Source organism: Muscardinus avellanarius (assembly GCF_963383645.1).
Source record: "Muscardinus avellanarius genome assembly, chromosome: 2".
Lineage (NCBI taxonomy): Eukaryota > Metazoa > Chordata > Mammalia > Rodentia > Gliridae > Muscardinus > Muscardinus avellanarius.
The window spans coordinates 190,774,859-190,793,519 of NC_137787.1; the positions used below are offsets into that span (position 1 = coordinate 190,774,859).

The following is an 18,661-nucleotide window of genomic DNA, read 5'->3' on the forward strand; positions in this document are numbered from 1 at the left end:
ACAGTCTTAACCAGGGCTCCCACCCACAGCTGCGTCGTCAGTATCACACTTCTTTCCGTTCGGGCCAGTCTCTGCACGGCCCTGGTCTCTGATGCTCTCCCAGAATCCCTCGGGATGGTGCCCAGCACAAGATCCAGGGCCAGCGCCGGGACGAAGCCCACGACAGCGCTCTTCCGTTCCAGCCGCTGGTCCAGCTGTGGGCTCCCTGAGTCACCGCTGCCAGGCCGAGCTGGAGAGCAGGACTTGAAAATGCACTGCTAGTTACTGTGATTACAATCTGGGTCGCAAGCAGCCAGCGCCTCCGGGAAGAGTCTACGGGCGACCTGTCTAGGAATCAAAAATCTCAGTTTGAGCGAGGCGGAACCCATCCAGGCCGCCTTTCCAGCTCGCTAAGTCAGAGCACAGGCATCGAATCACTAAGGGTACCGTCTCCCTGATGCGCAGGGCCAGAGCAGCCCCTCCAGTGTACAGGACAGATAGGAGATCCGGCAGAGCTCACGCGGAGCCCTGCAGCCTGAGCTCGCGGGCGGGATCCCAGGCAGGGCGCCCTGGCTCCTGTGCCTCCGCCGGGCACCTCGGCCTCCCCGCGCGGGCATGCTCACGGGCCTCCACCAGGAGCTCCCAAAGACAGGTGCGCCGGTCAGAGGAAACGACTCGCCAGTCCATCCAGCTCGCCTTAAAGATCCATCCAAGATAACGTGACACTGGGCGATACTGACGAGGGTTACTTTAGCTTCTCCTTTTAAGTCTGAATTGTTTGAAAATTGGTTGAGGAGTGAGACCTATTCATTGTGACTGGGAAAGGAACTAGTTTGCTCTGGAGCACTCCCCCACCCCACCCTTTTAAATTATATTTATTATTATTAATTATTTCTTTTGCAATATGGGGATGGAACCCAGGGGCATTCTACCTTTGAGCTATAACCCCCCCCCCCCCCGCCGCTCTATTTTTTATTCTTTATTTTGAAACAGGGTCTCACTAAGTTGCGGAGGACTTCACCAAGTCGCTGAGACTGGCTGCGAATCTGAGATCCGCCTGTTTTAGCTTCCCAAGTACTGGGATTACAAGCGCGCGCCACCACGACCAGCTCTGTGTGTTTACAGGTGGCCCTTTGTAAAGCGGCTGATTGTTTTACATCATGAATATAAAACACAGAAGGGAAACGGTTCACTATGATCCCACTTTATAAAACACCATGCCAGGCGGGGTGGCACACGCCTGTCATCTCAGTACTTGGGAGGCTGAGACAGGAGGATTGCAGGTTTGAGGATAGCCTCAGAAACTTAGTGAGATTTAACTTCAAAATAAAAAAGCTGAGCATGGTAGTGCACGCTTGTAATCTCAGCATTTGGGAGGCTGTGACAGGAGGATCGCCGTTCACGGACAGCCTCAGCTACTGAGTGAGGCCCTTTGCAACTCAGTGAGACCCTGTTTCAAAATGAAGAGAAAAAAAAAATAGGGCTGGGGGTTTAGCTTGCAGGTAGAATGCCCCTGGGTTCCATCCCCAGTACTTCCAAAAAGTAAATAAATAAAAATAAAATGAAAACTAGGGCTTAAAGTATAGCTTGGAGGTAGAATGCCTCTCCATCTCCAGCAACACAAAAAGAAAGAAAAAAGACCCCCCCCCCTTTTAGCCAGGTGCAGTGGCACACACCTGTAATCTCAGTACTTGGAAGGCTGAGACAAGAGGATGGCCGACTTGAGGCCAGCCTCAACAACTAACTGAGACCTTGTTTCAAAATAAAAAAAAATTTGCCGGGCGTGGTGCGCACGTTTGTAATCCCCATGCTTGGGAGGCAGAGGCAGGAGGATCGCGCAGGTTAGAAGCCAGCCGCGCTGGCTTAAGAGACCCTGTTTCCAGATATAAAAAATAGGTCTGGGAGTGTAGCCTGGAGGTAAAAGGGCTTCCAGGAACCCCAGTACCACCAAAAAATAAAATAAAAAATAAAAAAATTAATCTGGGCATGGTGGTGCACTTTTGTAATCTTAGTACTTTGGAGGGTGAGACTTTATGATCGCAGGTTCGCAGCCAGCCTCAGCTACTTAGTAAGACCCTCCACAACTTAGCGAGACCTTGTTTTAAAATAAAGAATAAGGAATAGGACTGGAGATAGAACTCAGAGGTAGAATGCCCCTGGGTTCAATCCCAGTACTGCAAGTAAATAAATAAATAGCTGTGCCAATAAATAAATAAAAAATTTTAAAAGTGTATATGCAATGTAGCTCAAAAGTAGCCCCTGGGTTCAATCCCCAATACCAAAAAAAAAAAAAAAAAAAAAAAAAAAGAGGTCAGGAGGAAAGAAAAAAATGATTTAAATGGGTTTGGAAATATCTGCCAACTTAAAAACAACAACTGTTTGTCGCATGTTCCCTTTCAGTAATTATGGAATTGGATACACCACTATTCTACTCTGTATTCCCTTCAGAGGCTTGGGTTTTCCAAAGGGCTCTGTTTTACCTTCCAGAGGATAGCAGGCTGCTTCCGTGGAGGAGATGGCGTGTCATTCACACTTCTTCCTTCAGAGGGAGTTGGGTGGGGACCTGGGTGGGGACCGGGAGAGACTTTAATTGGGCGACCTCAGCCCTTTAACTCTTTTCCCCCTCCTGTCTTTATTTCCCGTCCTAGTTGGGACTTGTGGCTATTTTAAACATTTTACACTTTTGCTCCCTCTTTTTTTCCTTTGCTTTACAAAAAATGAATTTTTTTTTTGCACTAGAAGAAGGAAGTGGGCCTTTTTTTTTTTAGTTAGTATTTTTCTTTGCATATTTCTCCCCTCTTTGCAGAGAGACTGTGGCTCACCAAATTTCAAACACTTGGGCGCTTCGGATCCCTGCCGGGCCATTTGAAGTATTTGGACCCGAGCAATAACTACCTGAATTGCTTTTAATTACACAATCTAGCTGCATCTTCTCCTCCGGATTCTTTTTGATTGACGCTGCAAGGCAATTGTAACCGCGGATGATGGGATTAAGTGCCTCTTGAAGTGACTTTAGCTTCTTGTGGGAACAAAAGGAGAGGAGAGAACACTTAGTCCCCTTTTGCCGCGGCCTTTGCCTTCTCTCGCCTATAAAGAAATACAATTAGCAAACATTATCCCCAGAGGTAAATTGAAACGTACATGCAGACGCGGACCGCTCTTGACTGCAATTAGACATATATGATCCAAGGTATCCTGGCCATTCATTAGAGCTAATTGTTTGAGAAACAAGCCCGGAACAAACGATTAGGAGGTGCCAGAGCTAGAGTTAATAGCACACGGGGTTCAGCGCGCCCCGAGCTGTGCCAACCCTCCGCTCGGGAAGGAGCTCTGCGCTGGGGAGTGAGCGGCTCTGCTCCGCGGCCAGCGCGCTGGGCTTGCTGTAGAGACGGTGGTGTTTATAACCAACAGCTTGTGGCTTGCTTTCTTAATTAATGGGAATTAACTGTGCAAATGTTTGTATTTTGTAATTTAATATGCTCTTGCTTTCCTGGGCCTTGCGGTGGTGACGGGTCCGCCGGCATTGCCAGGAAGCCCTGGGACCCGAGAGCTTGATTTTTCTCTTGGCTTGCCTGTCTTTCAGATGTTGGGTGCCGGGGGACGTGACAGGGTGGTCCCGTGCTGGGGTTTTGGACGTCACCCATTCTAGTTACAAACATAGGTGCGGAGGAAAGTTTCTGATCCTCTGGCATTTGGAGCTTGTGGTAAGGTCCCAGGAATCCGGGGGAAAAGAACTGGAAGCTGGTGGCCTGTATAATTGTGTGAGCTTCACAGAGTTCTTTTTTCTTTCCTTTTTCTCCTTCCTTCCTTCCTTCCTTCCTTCCTTCCTTCCTTCCTTCCTTCCATCTTTCTAGTGTGTGTGTGTGTGTGTGTGTGTGTGTGTGTGTGTGTGTGTGTGTGTGTGTGTGTTACTAGGGATTGAACCAAGGGGCAGTGACATGCACCCCAGCCTTTTTTGTTTTTCTTTGAAACAGCCTTTCTGAGTTGCTGTGGGTCTAAATTACTGAGGCTGACCTCAAACTTGTGATTCTTTAGTCTCAGCCTTTCAAGTACTGGGATTAGAGGTTTGCACCATTGTGCCCAGTTTACAAGGATTAAACCCAAGGGTAGCCGGGTGTGGTGGCGCACACTTGTAATCCCCACGCTTTGGAGGCTGAGACAGGAGGATCGCACAGGTTTGAAGCCAGCCTCAGCTACTTAGGCTACTTCAGCAACTTAGTGAGACCCTGTTTCTAATAAAATATAAAAATATGTCTGGGAGTGTAGCCTAGAGGTAGAAAGCCTCTGAGTTCCATACCAAGTACCACAAAAAAATTAATATAAAATAAACCTAGGGGTATTCCACCTCTGAGCTATACCCACAGTCCTGTTTTATTTTTATTTATTTATTATTTACTTATTTTTTGTGGTACTGGGGGTGGAACCCAGGGGCCTTCTACCTCTGGGCTACACCCCCAACCCTATTTTATAATTTATTTGTTTTTTGTTTGTTTTATTTTGTTTGTTTGTTTGTTTGGTGGTACTGGGGGTGGAACCCAGAGGCTTTCTACTTACCGGCTATACTCCCAGACCCTTTTTAAAAATATTTTATTTGGAAACAGGGTCTCACTAAGTTGCTGAGAGCCTCACTAAGTAGCTGAGGCTGGCTTCGAACCCGTGTGATCCTCTTGTCTCAGCCTCCCAAGCACGGGGATTACAAATGTGCGCCACCACGCCCGGCTTCCAATTTTATTTTTATTTTGAAACCGCGTCTCGTTAGGTTGATGAGAGTCTCACTACTTGCTGAGGCTGGCTTCAAACCTGCGGTCCGCCTGTCTCCGCCTCCTAAGTGCTGGGATTACAAGCGTGCGCTCACGTTTCTGCCACCGAATCCAGGGAACGGCCTGGAGAGTGTTCCTCTGATGCCATGAACCTCCTCAGTAACATTCTCATCTCAAGGGGTCGATGCCACCTGCCCCTTAAGCTGGCACCAGCCTATTCCAAAGGAAGACATAATAGGAATGTTCGTCTCCATAGAACTTAGAATTCAATTCGCTTTCAAAACTAGTTGCCACATTCCAAAGACAAACCCAGAAGATTATCTGCTCATCTAAGTCTCTGGATGACCTAGTCTATCTTACTTACATCGCCAATAAACCAGGTAGAGATTCTAACAGACTTACGGCTCGTGGAAAGGCTTCGCTCTTGATTTTTAAAGTTTATTCCCTTTATATTTACCTAAAAGGTGTTTCTCTGTGAATTAATTAATTAAAAAAAATTTTTTGGTACTGGAGATTGAACCCAGGGGCTTTCTACTTCTGAGCTACACCCTCAGCCTTTATTTCCCTTATTTTTTATTTTGAAACAATCTTACTGAGTTGCTAGGGGGTCTCACTAAGGCTGGACTTGAACCTTCTGTCTTAGCCTCCTAAGTACTGGGGTTATAAACATGGACCACGGCACCTAGTTTACTCTGTGAATTAGTTCTCTCTTCTCTCCTCTCTCTTCCCTTCCCTTCCCTCCCCTCCCCTTCCCTTCCCTTCTCTTCTCTTCTCTTCTCTTCTCTTCTCTTCTCTTCTCTTCTCTTCTCTCTCTCTGATTCACTATCTCTCTCTCTCTCTCTCTCTCTCTCTCTCTCTCTCTCTCTCTGTTGTACCCATGGGCATTTACACCTAGCCCTTCCTTTTTTATTTGTAACTTGGAAACAATCTCAAATGGCTGAGGCTGGCTTCAAACCTCTAGTCCTCCCGTCTCAGCCACTCAAGTACCGGATCACGGACCTGCCATACTGTGCCTGGCATACCGCGAATCGCACCGGCTCAGTCCACTGAAAGCTAAGCGGCAGTATAATTTAATAAGTATTTTTTTTTTTAAATTTGTGTGGGGAAACTAAAAATAAGGAGGAAAAAAACCGTTTTGCATTAGGAGTTACGCAAGGCAGAGACAGGAGGATCGCGCAGGTTTGAAGCCAGCCGCGCTGGCTTAAGAGACCCTGTTTCCAAATTTAAAAAGTATGAAAATAGGTCTGGGAGTGTAGCCCAGAGGTAGAAGGGCTTCCAGGAACCCCAGTACCACAAAAAAGGTGTCTTTTTTTTGTTGTTGTACTGGTATTGGAACCCAGGGGCATTCTACCCCTAGCCCTATTTTATTTTCTATTTGAAACAGAGTTTCACTAAGTTAGTTGCTGACAGCCTTGTGAAGTTGCTGAGGCTGGCTGCTAACCTGCAATCCTCTGGTCTCAGTCCCCCAATCAGCCCCCCAAGTACTGGAATTACAGGTGTGCATCACTCCCCCCGGCATAAGAAACAAAATTTTAACCTCTCCTAAAAGTAGAGCAGGCTTTGAGAAGTCTTACCTTAAATAGGTCTTCTAAAGAATTAGTGCAGGAGCCAGGGGTGTAGGCATGCACCTGTAATTCCAATATTTGGAAGGCTGAGACAGAAGGATCCCAGGTTCAAGGACAGCCTCAGCAAGTAGTAAGACTCTCATCAACCTAAAGACCCTGTTTCAAAATAAAAATACAATAGAGGCCGGGCGTGGTGGCGCACACTTGTAATCCCAGCATTTGGGAGGCTGAGACAGGAGGATCATGGTTCACAGCCAGCCTCAGCTACTTAGTGAGGCCCTTTGCAACTCAGTGAGACCCTGTTTCAAAATAAAGAATAAAAATAGGGCAGGGGGCATAGCTCAGAGATAGAATGCCCCTGGGTTCCATCCCCAGACCTGTAAAATAAATAAATAAATAAATAAATAAATAAATAAATAAGTAAATAAGTAAATAAGTAAATAATAAATAAATAAATAAAAAATACAACTGGGGGTGTAACTCAGAGGTAGAATGCCCTTAGTTCACTCCCCAGTATCACAGGGGGGGAAAAAAAATTAGTGCTTGCAGCATATTAAGCATACTTAAAAAACCTATGTTAAAATAAGGCTTCATGATCACACCCATATGTTTAGTTTTAATTTTCATCACACTTAGCTCTGAATAATTAAAAAGAAAAAACAATCTTAATCTTATCGTGGGTCCCATACAATCAAAGCCACGTACACGTGATTCCCGATCGCAGCTTGTATTCACAGCTTCTGTGAGTGTGGTGTGGGTCTGGCAATTAGAGTCAGACTGTGGGGTTTTTTTTCTTTCTGAAAATTATTCAGCGTGAGAAAGAGATCAATATTAAACCCTCCCCAAAATCTACAGATCAGAGGAACGGCAGCTAACAAAATATCAAAATTCTGAGCTCGGTAACATTTGGCCCTGTTCCTGGAGATTGACATTTGAAAGAGATTTTTGAGAGAATTGAGGAGGAAAATGGAGATTCCATTAACCCAGACCATTCCGTGACAGTTACCAAAAAAAAAAAAAAAAAAGACGTGGAAAAAATTATTTTCCCAAAATTGCAGGACCATTTTCTGGAGGGGAAAAAAATCTGCCATGATTTACTTTCATATCAAAGAACTCCAGTCATGGGGGAAATGCATTAATTTGACACGTTTAGTGAGCTTGAGCTTTTGAAAAACTATGTAAAAGAATCCACAGCTGTAGCTGACAGATTGATGGTCTTTATGTGACCTTTAAAAAAAAGTTAAGCAGAAATTAACCTTTCTTTTTTTTTGTTTGTTTGTTTGTTTCTTTCTTTCTTTTGCAGCACTAGGGATGAAACCCAGGGGCTTCTACCTCTACACCCCCAGCCCTATTTTTTAGTCATTTTATTTTTTGAAACAGGGTCCCACTGAGTTGCAAAGGGCCTCGCCAAGTAGCTGAGGCTGGCCGCGAACCGCGATCCTCCTGTCTCCACATCCGGAATGCTGGGATGAGGCAGAAATTAACCTTTCTACTTCACTTTTGTTCAGCTACCTATAAACCTCTGAACAAGCCAGGAAATAATCATCTTAGCTTTTTTTTAAAAAAAAGTTATAAACTTGTGGTTAGATATATGTACCTATGTATACTTTGGTACTGGGGATTGAACCCAGGTATGTTCTACCTCTAGCCCTTTTTATTTTGTATTTTTTTCTTTGTTTGTATTTGTTTTGCAGAACTGGGGTTGGAACCCAGGGGCATTCTATCTCCAAGCTATACCCTCAGTCCTATTTTTTTATTTTTTATTTAACACTTGAAAGGGATTTTTGAGAGAATTGAGGAGGAAAATGGAGATTCCATTAACCCCAATCATTCCATGACAGTTACCAAAAAAAAAAAAAAAAGATGTGGAAAAATTATTTTCCCCAAATAGAGACTTACTGAGTTACAGAGGCCTCGCTAGGTAGCTTAGGTTGGCCACGAACCTGTGATCCTCCTGTCTCAGCTTCCCAAGTACTGGGATTACAGATATGTGCCTGGTTTGTAGAGACTATTTTAATACATTAGCTACTAATTATTGTATTTTCTGCAACTGATTGTAGAATAAGATGTTTCCTTCCTTAACTTCCTTCTTATTGCTTGTGATTGAAATCAGGGACATTCTATCTGCAAGCTACACCCCCAGCCCTTTTTTTTTATTTTTTATTTTCAAATCTCACTAGGTTGATGAGAGTCTCACTAAATTGCTGAGGCTGGCCACGAACCTGTGGTCCTCCTGTCTCAGCCTCCCAAATACTGGGATTTCAAGCATGAGCCACTGTGCCAGGTGAATGAGATCTTAGCCAGAATGGCAGAGATGTACAGGGTAACTGAGGGCGTCTCTGCTGGATGGTCACCTTTGGCCAGATATGGAATGTCTTCTTTATTACTTACACACACTGTTTCAGGATCCAAAATCATAAATATTCTCTACTGAGGCAAAGGGAGATGGGGCTGGCATATGATTTTATTAATTTATTCATTTATTGCTGCTGGGGATTAGATGCAGGGGCATTCTATCTCTGAACGACATGCCCAGCCTTATTTTATTTTTTTATTTTTCAAACGGGGTGTCAGTAAGTTGCTGAAGACCTCACTAAATTGCTGAAGCCATCCTCAAACCTGCCATCCCTGTCTCCACCTCCCAAGTTGCTTTAGGTTTTAATTACAATTTACCAAATACTCCCACATCAGTTCCGAGGCTGGGATCTCTTGGGAATCCATCTCCCTGCCCCAGCAGCCATTCCTGGACCAAGGTGTCCACAGCACTAACAGTTAACCATTAACGACGGACATCCTTTGGGGCCTTTGTGTGTCCAGGAGCCCCGCCCCACACAGCCCAGAAAGAGCAGGGGTGCTAATCACCGCCATAAATGTGGCCAGTGAAGGAGTACCGGTTTCCCTCTTGACCTCGTGTCAGGAAAAAAAAAAGCCCTCCAGTTGTCCCTTCACAGAAACCCTCTGCTCCTCCTCCTCCTCTCTCCAAAAAGGAGAGGCAGAAAGTGGGATTAAGCTGGAGCCCTCTAACAGGCGCACACAGCCAGAACCGGCCTTCTGCAGAAAAACAAAAGCCCTGTCCCCTCCCCGCCCCAGCCGCTTCCCACCCCCTCCCTCCTCCCCCTCCTCCTCCCCCCCAGCTTCCCTCCCGCCCCCTTCTCTTTTTCTTTTTGTGGTCCTGGGGATTGAACGGGGTGGGGGTGGGGTTCTACCTCTGAACCCAGCCCCCAGCCCTATTTGATTTTTTAGTTTGAAACAGGGTCCCACTAAGTTGCAGAGGGCCGCACTAAGTTGCCGAGGCCGGCCCAACCCCAAAAGCAAACCCGTTTGGGATATAAACGGGGTTGTCTCTTCGGGATCCATTAGTGGTCACCACAGTTGTATGGAACCTGCCCTGTTCCTGGACTCCACGCTGGCCCTCGAGCCGCACACCTACCTGGACGCGTCCTGCGGCCGGGCCGAGTCCTCGCGGGGACCGAGGGGCCGAGAGGGCGGCCGCAGGACAGCTCGCTTCCCAGCTGGGCTGTGCAGCTCAGCTTACCGCTTACTGCGTGCCCGGCCAATTTGGAACTTGGATCGGTACATTTTGTGAATAAATTCGTAGAATGGGTGAGACAGGGCAAACGGATTTGGTAATTTAATTTTTTTTTTTTGAGATGAGATCTCACTGTTACGTAGGTGACCTCCAGCTCCCAGGCTCACGTGATCCTCCAGGGTCCACTCCTAGTACCTAGGGAGTGTGGTCCCTTGCCCCTGCTTTATTTCCCTCCCTCCCTCTCTCCCTCCCTTCCTCCCCCTTCCTTCCTTCCATTCCTTTTTTTTTTTTTTTTTTTTTTGTGGTACTAGGGATTGAACCCAGAGGCATTTTACCTCCAAGCTACATCCCCAGCTCTATTTTTTTTATTCTTTATTTTGGAACAGGGTCTCACTAAGTTGTGGAGGGCCTCACTAAGTAGTTGAGGCTGGCCGCGAACTGTGATCTTCTTGTCTCAGCTTCTCAAGTACTGGGATTACAAGTGTGCACCACTATGCCCAGCTCTTTTTTTTTTTTTATAGTCAAATATACAGCAAAGGCGGGCATGGTGGCACATAGTGAGACCCTGTTTCAAAATAAAAAATAAAAAGGGCTGGGGATGCAGGTGAGCTCGGAGATATAATGCCCTGGATTCAGTCCTGTGTGTGTGTGTGTGTGTGTGTGTGTGTGTGTGTGTGTGTACACAACTGCAGCCAGCCATGGTGGTGCGCATTCTGCAAGTGAGATCACGAGTACTGCTCCCTCGTGTGTCTGGCTTATCTTAGTATAATGGTGCCTTTAACTTGGGAAACGGTGCTGGTTTAATTTCTCCTCATGGATGGGCGTGGTGGTGCAAGCTTGTAATCCCAGTGCTTGAGAGGCTGAGACAGGAGGATGGCACAGGCTCGAAGCCAGCCTCAGCTACTTAGTGAGGCTCTCAGCAACTTAGTGAGACCTTGTTTCCAAATAAAGTATAAAATAGGTCTGGGAGTATAGCCGGAGGTAGAAAAGCCCCTGAGTTCTACCCCCCAGCACCACACACACACACACACACACACACACACACACACTAATGATAATTTCTCCTCGTGTATGAAAAAATACAAGACGGCCCTCTCTGGGTCGCCTGTGGGAATGGCTGTGTCCCTGTTTTCCGGAAGGTCTGAGGAGTCAGGGCTTGGGCTGGAACAGTGTGACCCCGCCTTTCCCCCAGTGGACCAAAATAAGGGCACCGCTTTCTCCTCGATTCTTGTCAAGGCCGTCTGCCTGAGGTCAAGGAGAAGTGGAGGATTAGACCCAAGGGAAAGCCACCCCAGCACCCCTTCTTTGAGCCTGGAGCCTGCAGCGCCCACAGGCTGGGCTGTGGGGCGCCGTCTGCGGCCCTGGTCATTCCTGAGATGCAAACCTCCGGTGGACCTCAGACTGCTCCGCTGTGTCTGATGTGGACACAAGACTGTTTCTTCTTTTTACCACAAAATGGAGCTCTTGAGGGAGGTGTGATACACTCGTTCATGAGAGAGTGTTCTCTGGAAATATCCTCTCTGTTTTCCTCAAACAGGCTGCACACTTACATGTGTTGGCCCGCACACTAATCTTGCAGAGCCCCCGTTGGGCCCCAGTGAGGACAGATAGCTGTTCTCTGCTCTCCTGGCCCTGGAAAGCTCCCCTCATCTCTGTGCACTGTTGCTATAGCAACCGAAACATAGTTCTTCAAAACAGAGAAGAGATCTCTTGGGGCACTTGGGAATTTAGCAACGGGAGAACATAAGTATGCCTCGATTATAGATATGGGTGCAAATATCTAGTTATTAATAGACATAAGCATGGCAGAGATTAGTGGGTGAATTTTGCTGTCGTTTGGAGGGTAGGCGAGGATGGGCAAACAGGCCCTTATCCTCACTCGGTGCCGCGAATTCTTCTGCAACCCTGGCCCTGGCCAACCTAGACCAGACTCGTGGATGGTACGGTGCGCCATCTGGCTTTTCCTAGAATATAACCAGGGCAGGACGGGGACAGCCCAGCTGTGCTCCCTCAGCCCTGTGCTGGAAAGCAGGTGCAGCCTCAGGGAGAGGAATTCCTATAACTCCAGTGTGCTGCTGTTCTGAAAGAAAGTTTTATTTGGGGGGCTGGGGGTGTACTCAGTGGTAGGTGCTTGCCTAGCAAGATGTCCAGAGTTCCATCCCCAGCACCGCAAAGGAAAAAACGAGACAGACAGACAGAGACAGAGAGAGAACAATTCCTTATTTTCAGACTTTATTAGCTCTTAGAGTGAAAATCTCTTTAAAGGAACCTCGGGGGACATAGAGCAATTATGTGGCCTCCTAAATAAACATTTATTCGAGTATCGTCTTTAAGTTGTGCCTTGTTGGTTTGCTTATTTGCTGAGTCTCTCGGGTTACCAATTGCTGGGATTATAGGAGTGCATCACCACACCCGAGCATGCTTTGCTTTTTCAAAATTTCTTATGCTTAATAAGAAGAAATGAATGCTGGGCATGGTGGTGCACGCTTGTAATCCCAGTACTTGGGAGGCTGAGACAGGAGGATCACAGGTTTACATTCAGACTCAGCTACTTAGGCCCTCAGCAACATAGTGAGACCTTGTTTCAAAGTAAAGAATAAAATGTAGGGATGGGGGTTTAGCTTGGAGGTAGAATGCCCCTGGGTTCAATCCCCAGTCTCAAAAAAAGAAAGAAAGAAAGAAAGAAAGAAAGAAAGAAAGAAAGAAAGAAAGAAAGAAAGAAAGAAAGAAAAGAAGAGAAAAGAAAAAGAAGCCGGGCGTGGTGGCGCACGCTTGTAATCCCAGCATTCAGGAGGCTGAGACCTGAAGGATCGAGGTTTGCAGACAGCCTCAGCTATTTACTGAGGCCCTTTGCAACTCAGTGAGACCCGGTTTCAAAAATAAAGAATAAAAAATTGGGCAAGGGGTATAGCTTGGAGGTCAAATGCCCCTGAGTTCCATCCCGAGACCCGCAAAAAAAGTGTGTGTGTGTGTAGCCTGGAGGTAGAAGGGTTTCCAGGAACCCCAGTACCACCAAAAAATAAAAAAGAAAAATAATAATAATAAAAGAAAAAGAAAAGAACAAATGAAAACTTAATGAAATTTCTTAGAGCTTGTACAGGCAGCCAGGAGCAGTGGCACACGCCTGTAACCCTAGCTACTGGGGAGGCTGAGGCAGGACGATTGTAGGAAGCCAGCCTGGGCAATTTAGTGAGACCCTGTCTTCAAATAAAAAGTAAAAAAGGCTGGGAAACGTGGCTTAGTTGTAGAACACTGCTGGGTCCAGTCTCCAGTAGCTGACATGCAAAAGAAATGGTGGAAGCGATTTCTAAAGGACACAGAAGAGATGATTCTCTTTTCTGGTCCCTGTAGTTCACGCTCCCTAGAGAAATGGCACTGGGCACCCAGGGCATGGCCCCAGAGCCTGGGGACACTGGAAGTGGGTCTGCGGTGACCTGTCCACACCCTGCGCCCTCCACACTTGAACTCCACATGGTCACATTCTTTCCTCCTTCAGCCCTGGCTCCTTCCTCTCTGGCAGCCACATAGGGGACGACAGGACTTTCCTTTCTCTCTGCTCCTCTCGGGGATCCGGCCCCTGCTCCCGAAATGAGAACTGAGGTTAAAGGCTGTGTCTGGCTCGCAGGCCCCAGTTCCTGCCACGAGTGTACTGACAGAAAAGTCCCTCCTTCCCATCCCACCAACGTGTTTTGAAAAAGCCTGTCAATTTTTCCAAACAAAATTAAATATGATATAATACTAAGAATCAGTATTTTTTATTCTTTATTTTGAAACAGGGTCTCATTGAGTTGCAAAGGGCCTCACTAAGTACCTGAGGCTGTCCTCGAACTGTGATCCTCCTGTCTCAGCCTCCCAAAGGCTGGGATTACAAGTGTATGCCACCATTTCCAGCTTTCATTCTTTATTTTGAATGAGGTCTGCAGCCAGCCTCAGCTACTTAGCGTGTCCCTCTGCAACTTAGTAAGACCTTGTTTTAAAATAAAGAATAAAAAATTGGGAGCGGGCATGATGGTGCATGTTTGTAATTCCAGTATTTGGGAGGCTGAGACAGGATGATTGTGGTTTGAGGACAGCCTTAGCTACTTAGTGAGGCCCTTTGCAACTCAGTGAGACCCGGTTTCAAAATAAAGAATAAAAAATAGGGCAGGGGGTATAGCTCAGAGGTAGAATGCCCCTGGGTTCCATCCCTAGATCCACACACACAAAAAAAAGAATAAAAAAAAAATTAGGCTGGGAGTATAGCTCGGAAGTAGAATGCCCTTGGGTTCCATCCCCAATACCTCTCTCCCCCCTCCCCACAAAAAAAAAAAAAGAAAATAAAAGAAAAGAAAGATTACCCAGATGTTCTATTTTAGTTTTGCATTACAACAAGAGTTTTCAGCAGGGCAGGTTGGTACATACCTATCATCCCTCAGGATGCTAAAACTCAGGAGGCTAAAACAGGAGGATCGAAGGTTCATGGCCAGCCTCAACGACTTAGCAAGGCCTTCCGCAACTTAGTGAGAACTTGTTTCAAAATAAAAAATACAATAGGCCGGGCGTGGAGGCTGAGACAGGAGGATCGCGGTTTGTGGACAGCCTCCTCTACTTAGTGAGGCCCTTTGCAACTTAGTGAGACCCTGTTTCAAAAAATAAAGAATAAAAAACAGGGCAGGGGGTGTAGCTCGGAGGTTAAATGCCCCTGGGTTTCATACCCAGACCCGCAAAAAAAACCCAACAACAACAACAACAACAAAATGAACAATAGGACTAGGGGTGTAGTTCAGGGGTTGAATTCCCCTGGGTTCAACCCCCAGGACCCCCGATGATGACGATGATGAGGATGGTTAAGTCCCGGATTCTCTTCTGGACTAAGCCCCGTTCTGTCTCCCGCAGGGGCGCTCGCCTGGCGGCTGGTGTCTCCAGGCTTGGATACAGCTTCACATCCAGTCACAGGTACATTCCCCGGCGGGCAGTGCTCTATGTACCTGGAAACGATGAAAAGAAGATAAAGAAGATTCCGTCCCTGAACGTGGACTGTGCGGTGCTGGACTGCGAGGACGGGGTGGCCGCCAACAAAAAGGTAAGTGCGTGACTCCCAACTAGGGAGAAGACACGGGCCCAAACTGGCTGTCTGTGATACATCTTTGCTCACTACTGGGAAAGATTCGGCTGGGCTTGTGATTGGCTGATTGCTAAACTTTTTTTTTTTTTTATCCAGCCCCGGTATGGGTTCTGAATGTCTGTGTTTCTTTTCTCTGAAAGAAAAGAATTCAAACAAAATAATATGTTTAAACTATAACATTAAGCCGGGCGTGGTGGCGCACGCTTGTAATCCCAGCATTTGGGAGGCTGAGACTGGAGGATCATGGTTCGTGGACAGCCTCAGCTACTTAGTGAGGCCCTCTGCAACTCAGTGAGACCTGGTTTCAAAATAATGAATAAAAAATAGGGCAGGGGTGTAGCTCGGAGGTTGAATGCCCCTGGGTTCCATCCCCAGACCCGCAAATAAATAAATAAATAAATAAATAAATAAATAAACTATAACATTGAGTAGATGTGGCTGTTGTGTGCACAAAGAAATAGAACATCAATTTTGGCCCATGATATTTTCTGGTCTAGGCAAATGAGTTATCCAGCCCTAGAATTGTATTGTAAAACTTTAGTTCATGGACCGGGCATGGTGGCGCATGCTTGTAATCCCCGCGCTTGGGAGGCGGAGACAGGAGGATGGCGCTGGTTTGAAGCCAGCCACGCTGGCTTAAGAGACCCTGTTTCCAAATGAAAAGGTTAAAAAATAGGTCTGGGAGTGTAGCCCGTGGGAGTGTATCCCGGAGGTAGAAGGGCTTCTAGGAACCCCAGTACCACACACACACAAAAAAATTTAGTTCACAAAGATACAATCAAGGAGCCAGGCATGGCGGTGCACACTCAGATGCTGAGGCTGACCACAGACCTGTGATCCTTCTGTCTCAGCCTCTCATACTGGGATTACAAGAATATGCCACCACGCCTGGCTTGTTTTAATTTTTCAAATTTATTTATCTATTTATTTATTTGTTTGTTTTTGCAGTACTGGGGACAGAACCCAGGGGCATTCTACCTCCCAACCTCACCCCCAGCCCTATTTTTTATTCCTTATTTTGAAACAGGGTCTCACTGAGTTGCAAAGGGCCTCACTAAGTAGCTGAGGCTGTAGGCAAACTGCGATCCTCCTGTCTCAGCCTCCTGAAGGCTAGGATTACAAGCCTGTGCCACCATGCCCGGCTCCTGTTTTTTAATTTAAAACAAGGTCCTGCCAAGTTGCTGAGAGCTTCAGTAAGTTGCTGAGGCTGACCTCGAACCTGCGATCCTCCTGTTTCAGCCCCCCAAGTACTGGGATTACAGGCATGCACCATCACACCCGGCTAAGTCTCATCTTGTTTTGCTCAAATTTATTTTCGTCATTTTTATAGTAAACATGTATTTAATCAATGATTAGGTGAAACACACAAATCTTTATGCTAATAACATTAGTTTGCATGAAGCTTTTGTGGCTAATGATTTTTTTCACTCAGCCTTTCCCTTCGGCCCTGGACGGTGAGGCTGGGCTGGGAATGGGTGGTGGGGCTGGGGCGAAGGAGCTGGCCATCTGGATTTACCTATTTGGATAGTTCCTTGCCCCGGGTGATCTGAAACACCCTGTCTGTACTATGCAACTTTCTGGATTAATTGCTTTCCTTGGAGACTCCAGTAAACAAATATTTGCCTTCATTACAAAAATAAAGTTAATTTCCTGCATGCCCCTAGTGGTCAAACCAAGGCCTTCCAAGTATTTAGAAAAGGATTAGAATAAGCATGAGGAATCTAAATCGTTTATTCAACATCTTTGGCGTGTGCCAGGAAAAATTCAATTAATCTTTCTAGGCTTTTTTTAAGGCTATAATGTGATTCCAGTTTGTCCTCCCAAAGCTCATGTTGTGCACCCTTAGATACCAGACTGTCATCTCAGTCCGTGGGACCCAGGGCGAGTCACTTCACCTCTGGACTTCAGGTTCTTATCTGTACTGTGTGGAGATACAATATCTTCTTTTGTCAGGGACAGGGATTATTATAAGCAAAAAATTGATAAAGTATCTGGGAGCAGCTCCGATTTCCTATAGAAAGAGATGAGATAAAGCCTATGGTAATTTCCTATAGAAAGAGATGAGATAAAGCCTATGGTAATTTCCTATAGAAAGAGATGAGATAAAGCCTATGGTAATCAGCATTTTAGCAATGTAGCCTGGTGAGCCATTAGGTGCTCTGATCAACTTCTCATTTGATTGCTTTGAAAATCTCAGGGCTGTCTTCTCTGGTCTCCAGAGGGCTGGAAATGTGATCATTCCTGCCTTATATTCCCTTACTGTTTTTTTTTGTTTGTTTGTTTTTTGTTTTTTTGTGGTACTGGGATTCCTGGAAGCCCTTCTACCTCCGGGCTACACTCCCAGACCTATTTTTTATACTTTTTAATTTGGAAACAGGGTCTCCTAAACCAGCGCAGCTGGCTTCGAACCTGCGCGATCCTCCTGTCTCTGCCTCCCAAGCGCGGGGATTACAAGCGTGTGCCACCATGTCCGGCGATTCCCTTACTGTTTATCTGTGTTCTCAGCCGGCCTTATGCCCACAGCAGTCGCAGCTGAGCTACCACAAGGAGAAGCCTAGGGAAGAGGCGGGGGAGAAGAACTCAGGATGGCGTCGCGTCACCATCCTGAAGTGACCTCCTTAGGACATTCCAGTTCCCTCAGTGTTCACTGCTAGACATGCTCTTTTCTGCAGCTGAGCTTAGAGTGAGCTCAGATTCCTTTTTTTCCTTTTCTTTTCTTTTGCAGTACTGGGGATGGAACCCAGGGGCATTCTACCTCTCAGTTACATACTCAGCCCTATTTTTTATTCTTTATTTTGAAACAGGGTCTCACTGAGTTGCACAGGGCCTTACTAAGTAGTTGAGGCTGGCTGTGAACTGCAGTCCTCATGCCTCAGCCTCCCAAATGCTGGGATTACAAATGTGTGTCACCACACTCAGCAGCTCCAAATTTCTTTTATAATCCGCAGAACATTCTTTTTTGTTTTGGTGGTACTGGGGTTCCTGGAAACCCTTGTACCCCTGGGCTACACTTCCTATTTTTTCTATATATTTTTTATTTGGAAACAGGGTCTCCCATTGCTGGCTTCGACCCTCCTGTCTTCGCCTCCCAAGAGCGGGGATTGCAAGCGTGCGCCACCATACCCGGCATCCACGGAACATTCTGATAAGCCAGGACAGTCCTTGTACAAAAATTTCTTTCTTAAAATTTCTATCCAGAGCTGGAATGGTGGTACATGCCTATAATCCCAAATCTCGGGAAGTTGAGACAGGAGGATTGCAAGTTCACAACCGGCCTCAGCAACCTAGCAAGACTTTCTTTCAAAACAAAACAGTTTTTTTAAAAAAGGGTTGGGGATGTAGTATATACACACACACTCACTAACACACACACACACACGTATATATGCATATATATGTATATACACACACACTCACTCACACATAATTCTCTCTAGGACTTAGTTTCATCTCATATTTTTCATTTTTTAGCTTAGTGTGTGAAAGCCTTTTTGGATTTTGGCTCTATCATCCAACATTTTTGTCATCTGAGAATTTGACAAGTACACCTTATAAAATTACAACACGTTTTTGATGGAAATACTGGAGAGGTTGGAGCCTGGTACTGTGCCGCGGCCCACCAAGAACTTGCGCTCCTTTAACGAGCGTTTATGTGGTGCCGACTGAATGCCGGGCACTGCCGTCTCCATGGCTGCCCAGTGAGGTTGCCGTGTGCTGAGCACAT

General features: G+C 46.2%; 1 protein-coding gene across 2 annotated transcripts in view; it reads left to right on the top strand.

Moving 5' to 3' along the window:
* Positions 1 to 18,661, top strand: part of CLYBL (citramalyl-CoA lyase) — a gene marked incomplete at both ends in the record, with an annotated part of 220,324 nt that overhangs the window by 113,287 nt on the left and 88,376 nt on the right. For both annotated transcript variants that reach the window (XM_080690335.1, XM_080690336.1), the window contains one exon: positions 14,709 to 14,895. In XM_080690335.1, the coding sequence (XP_080546461.1) occupies positions 14,709 to 14,895 (187 nt within the window). The remainder of the gene's footprint in view (positions 1 to 14,708; positions 14,896 to 18,661) is intronic.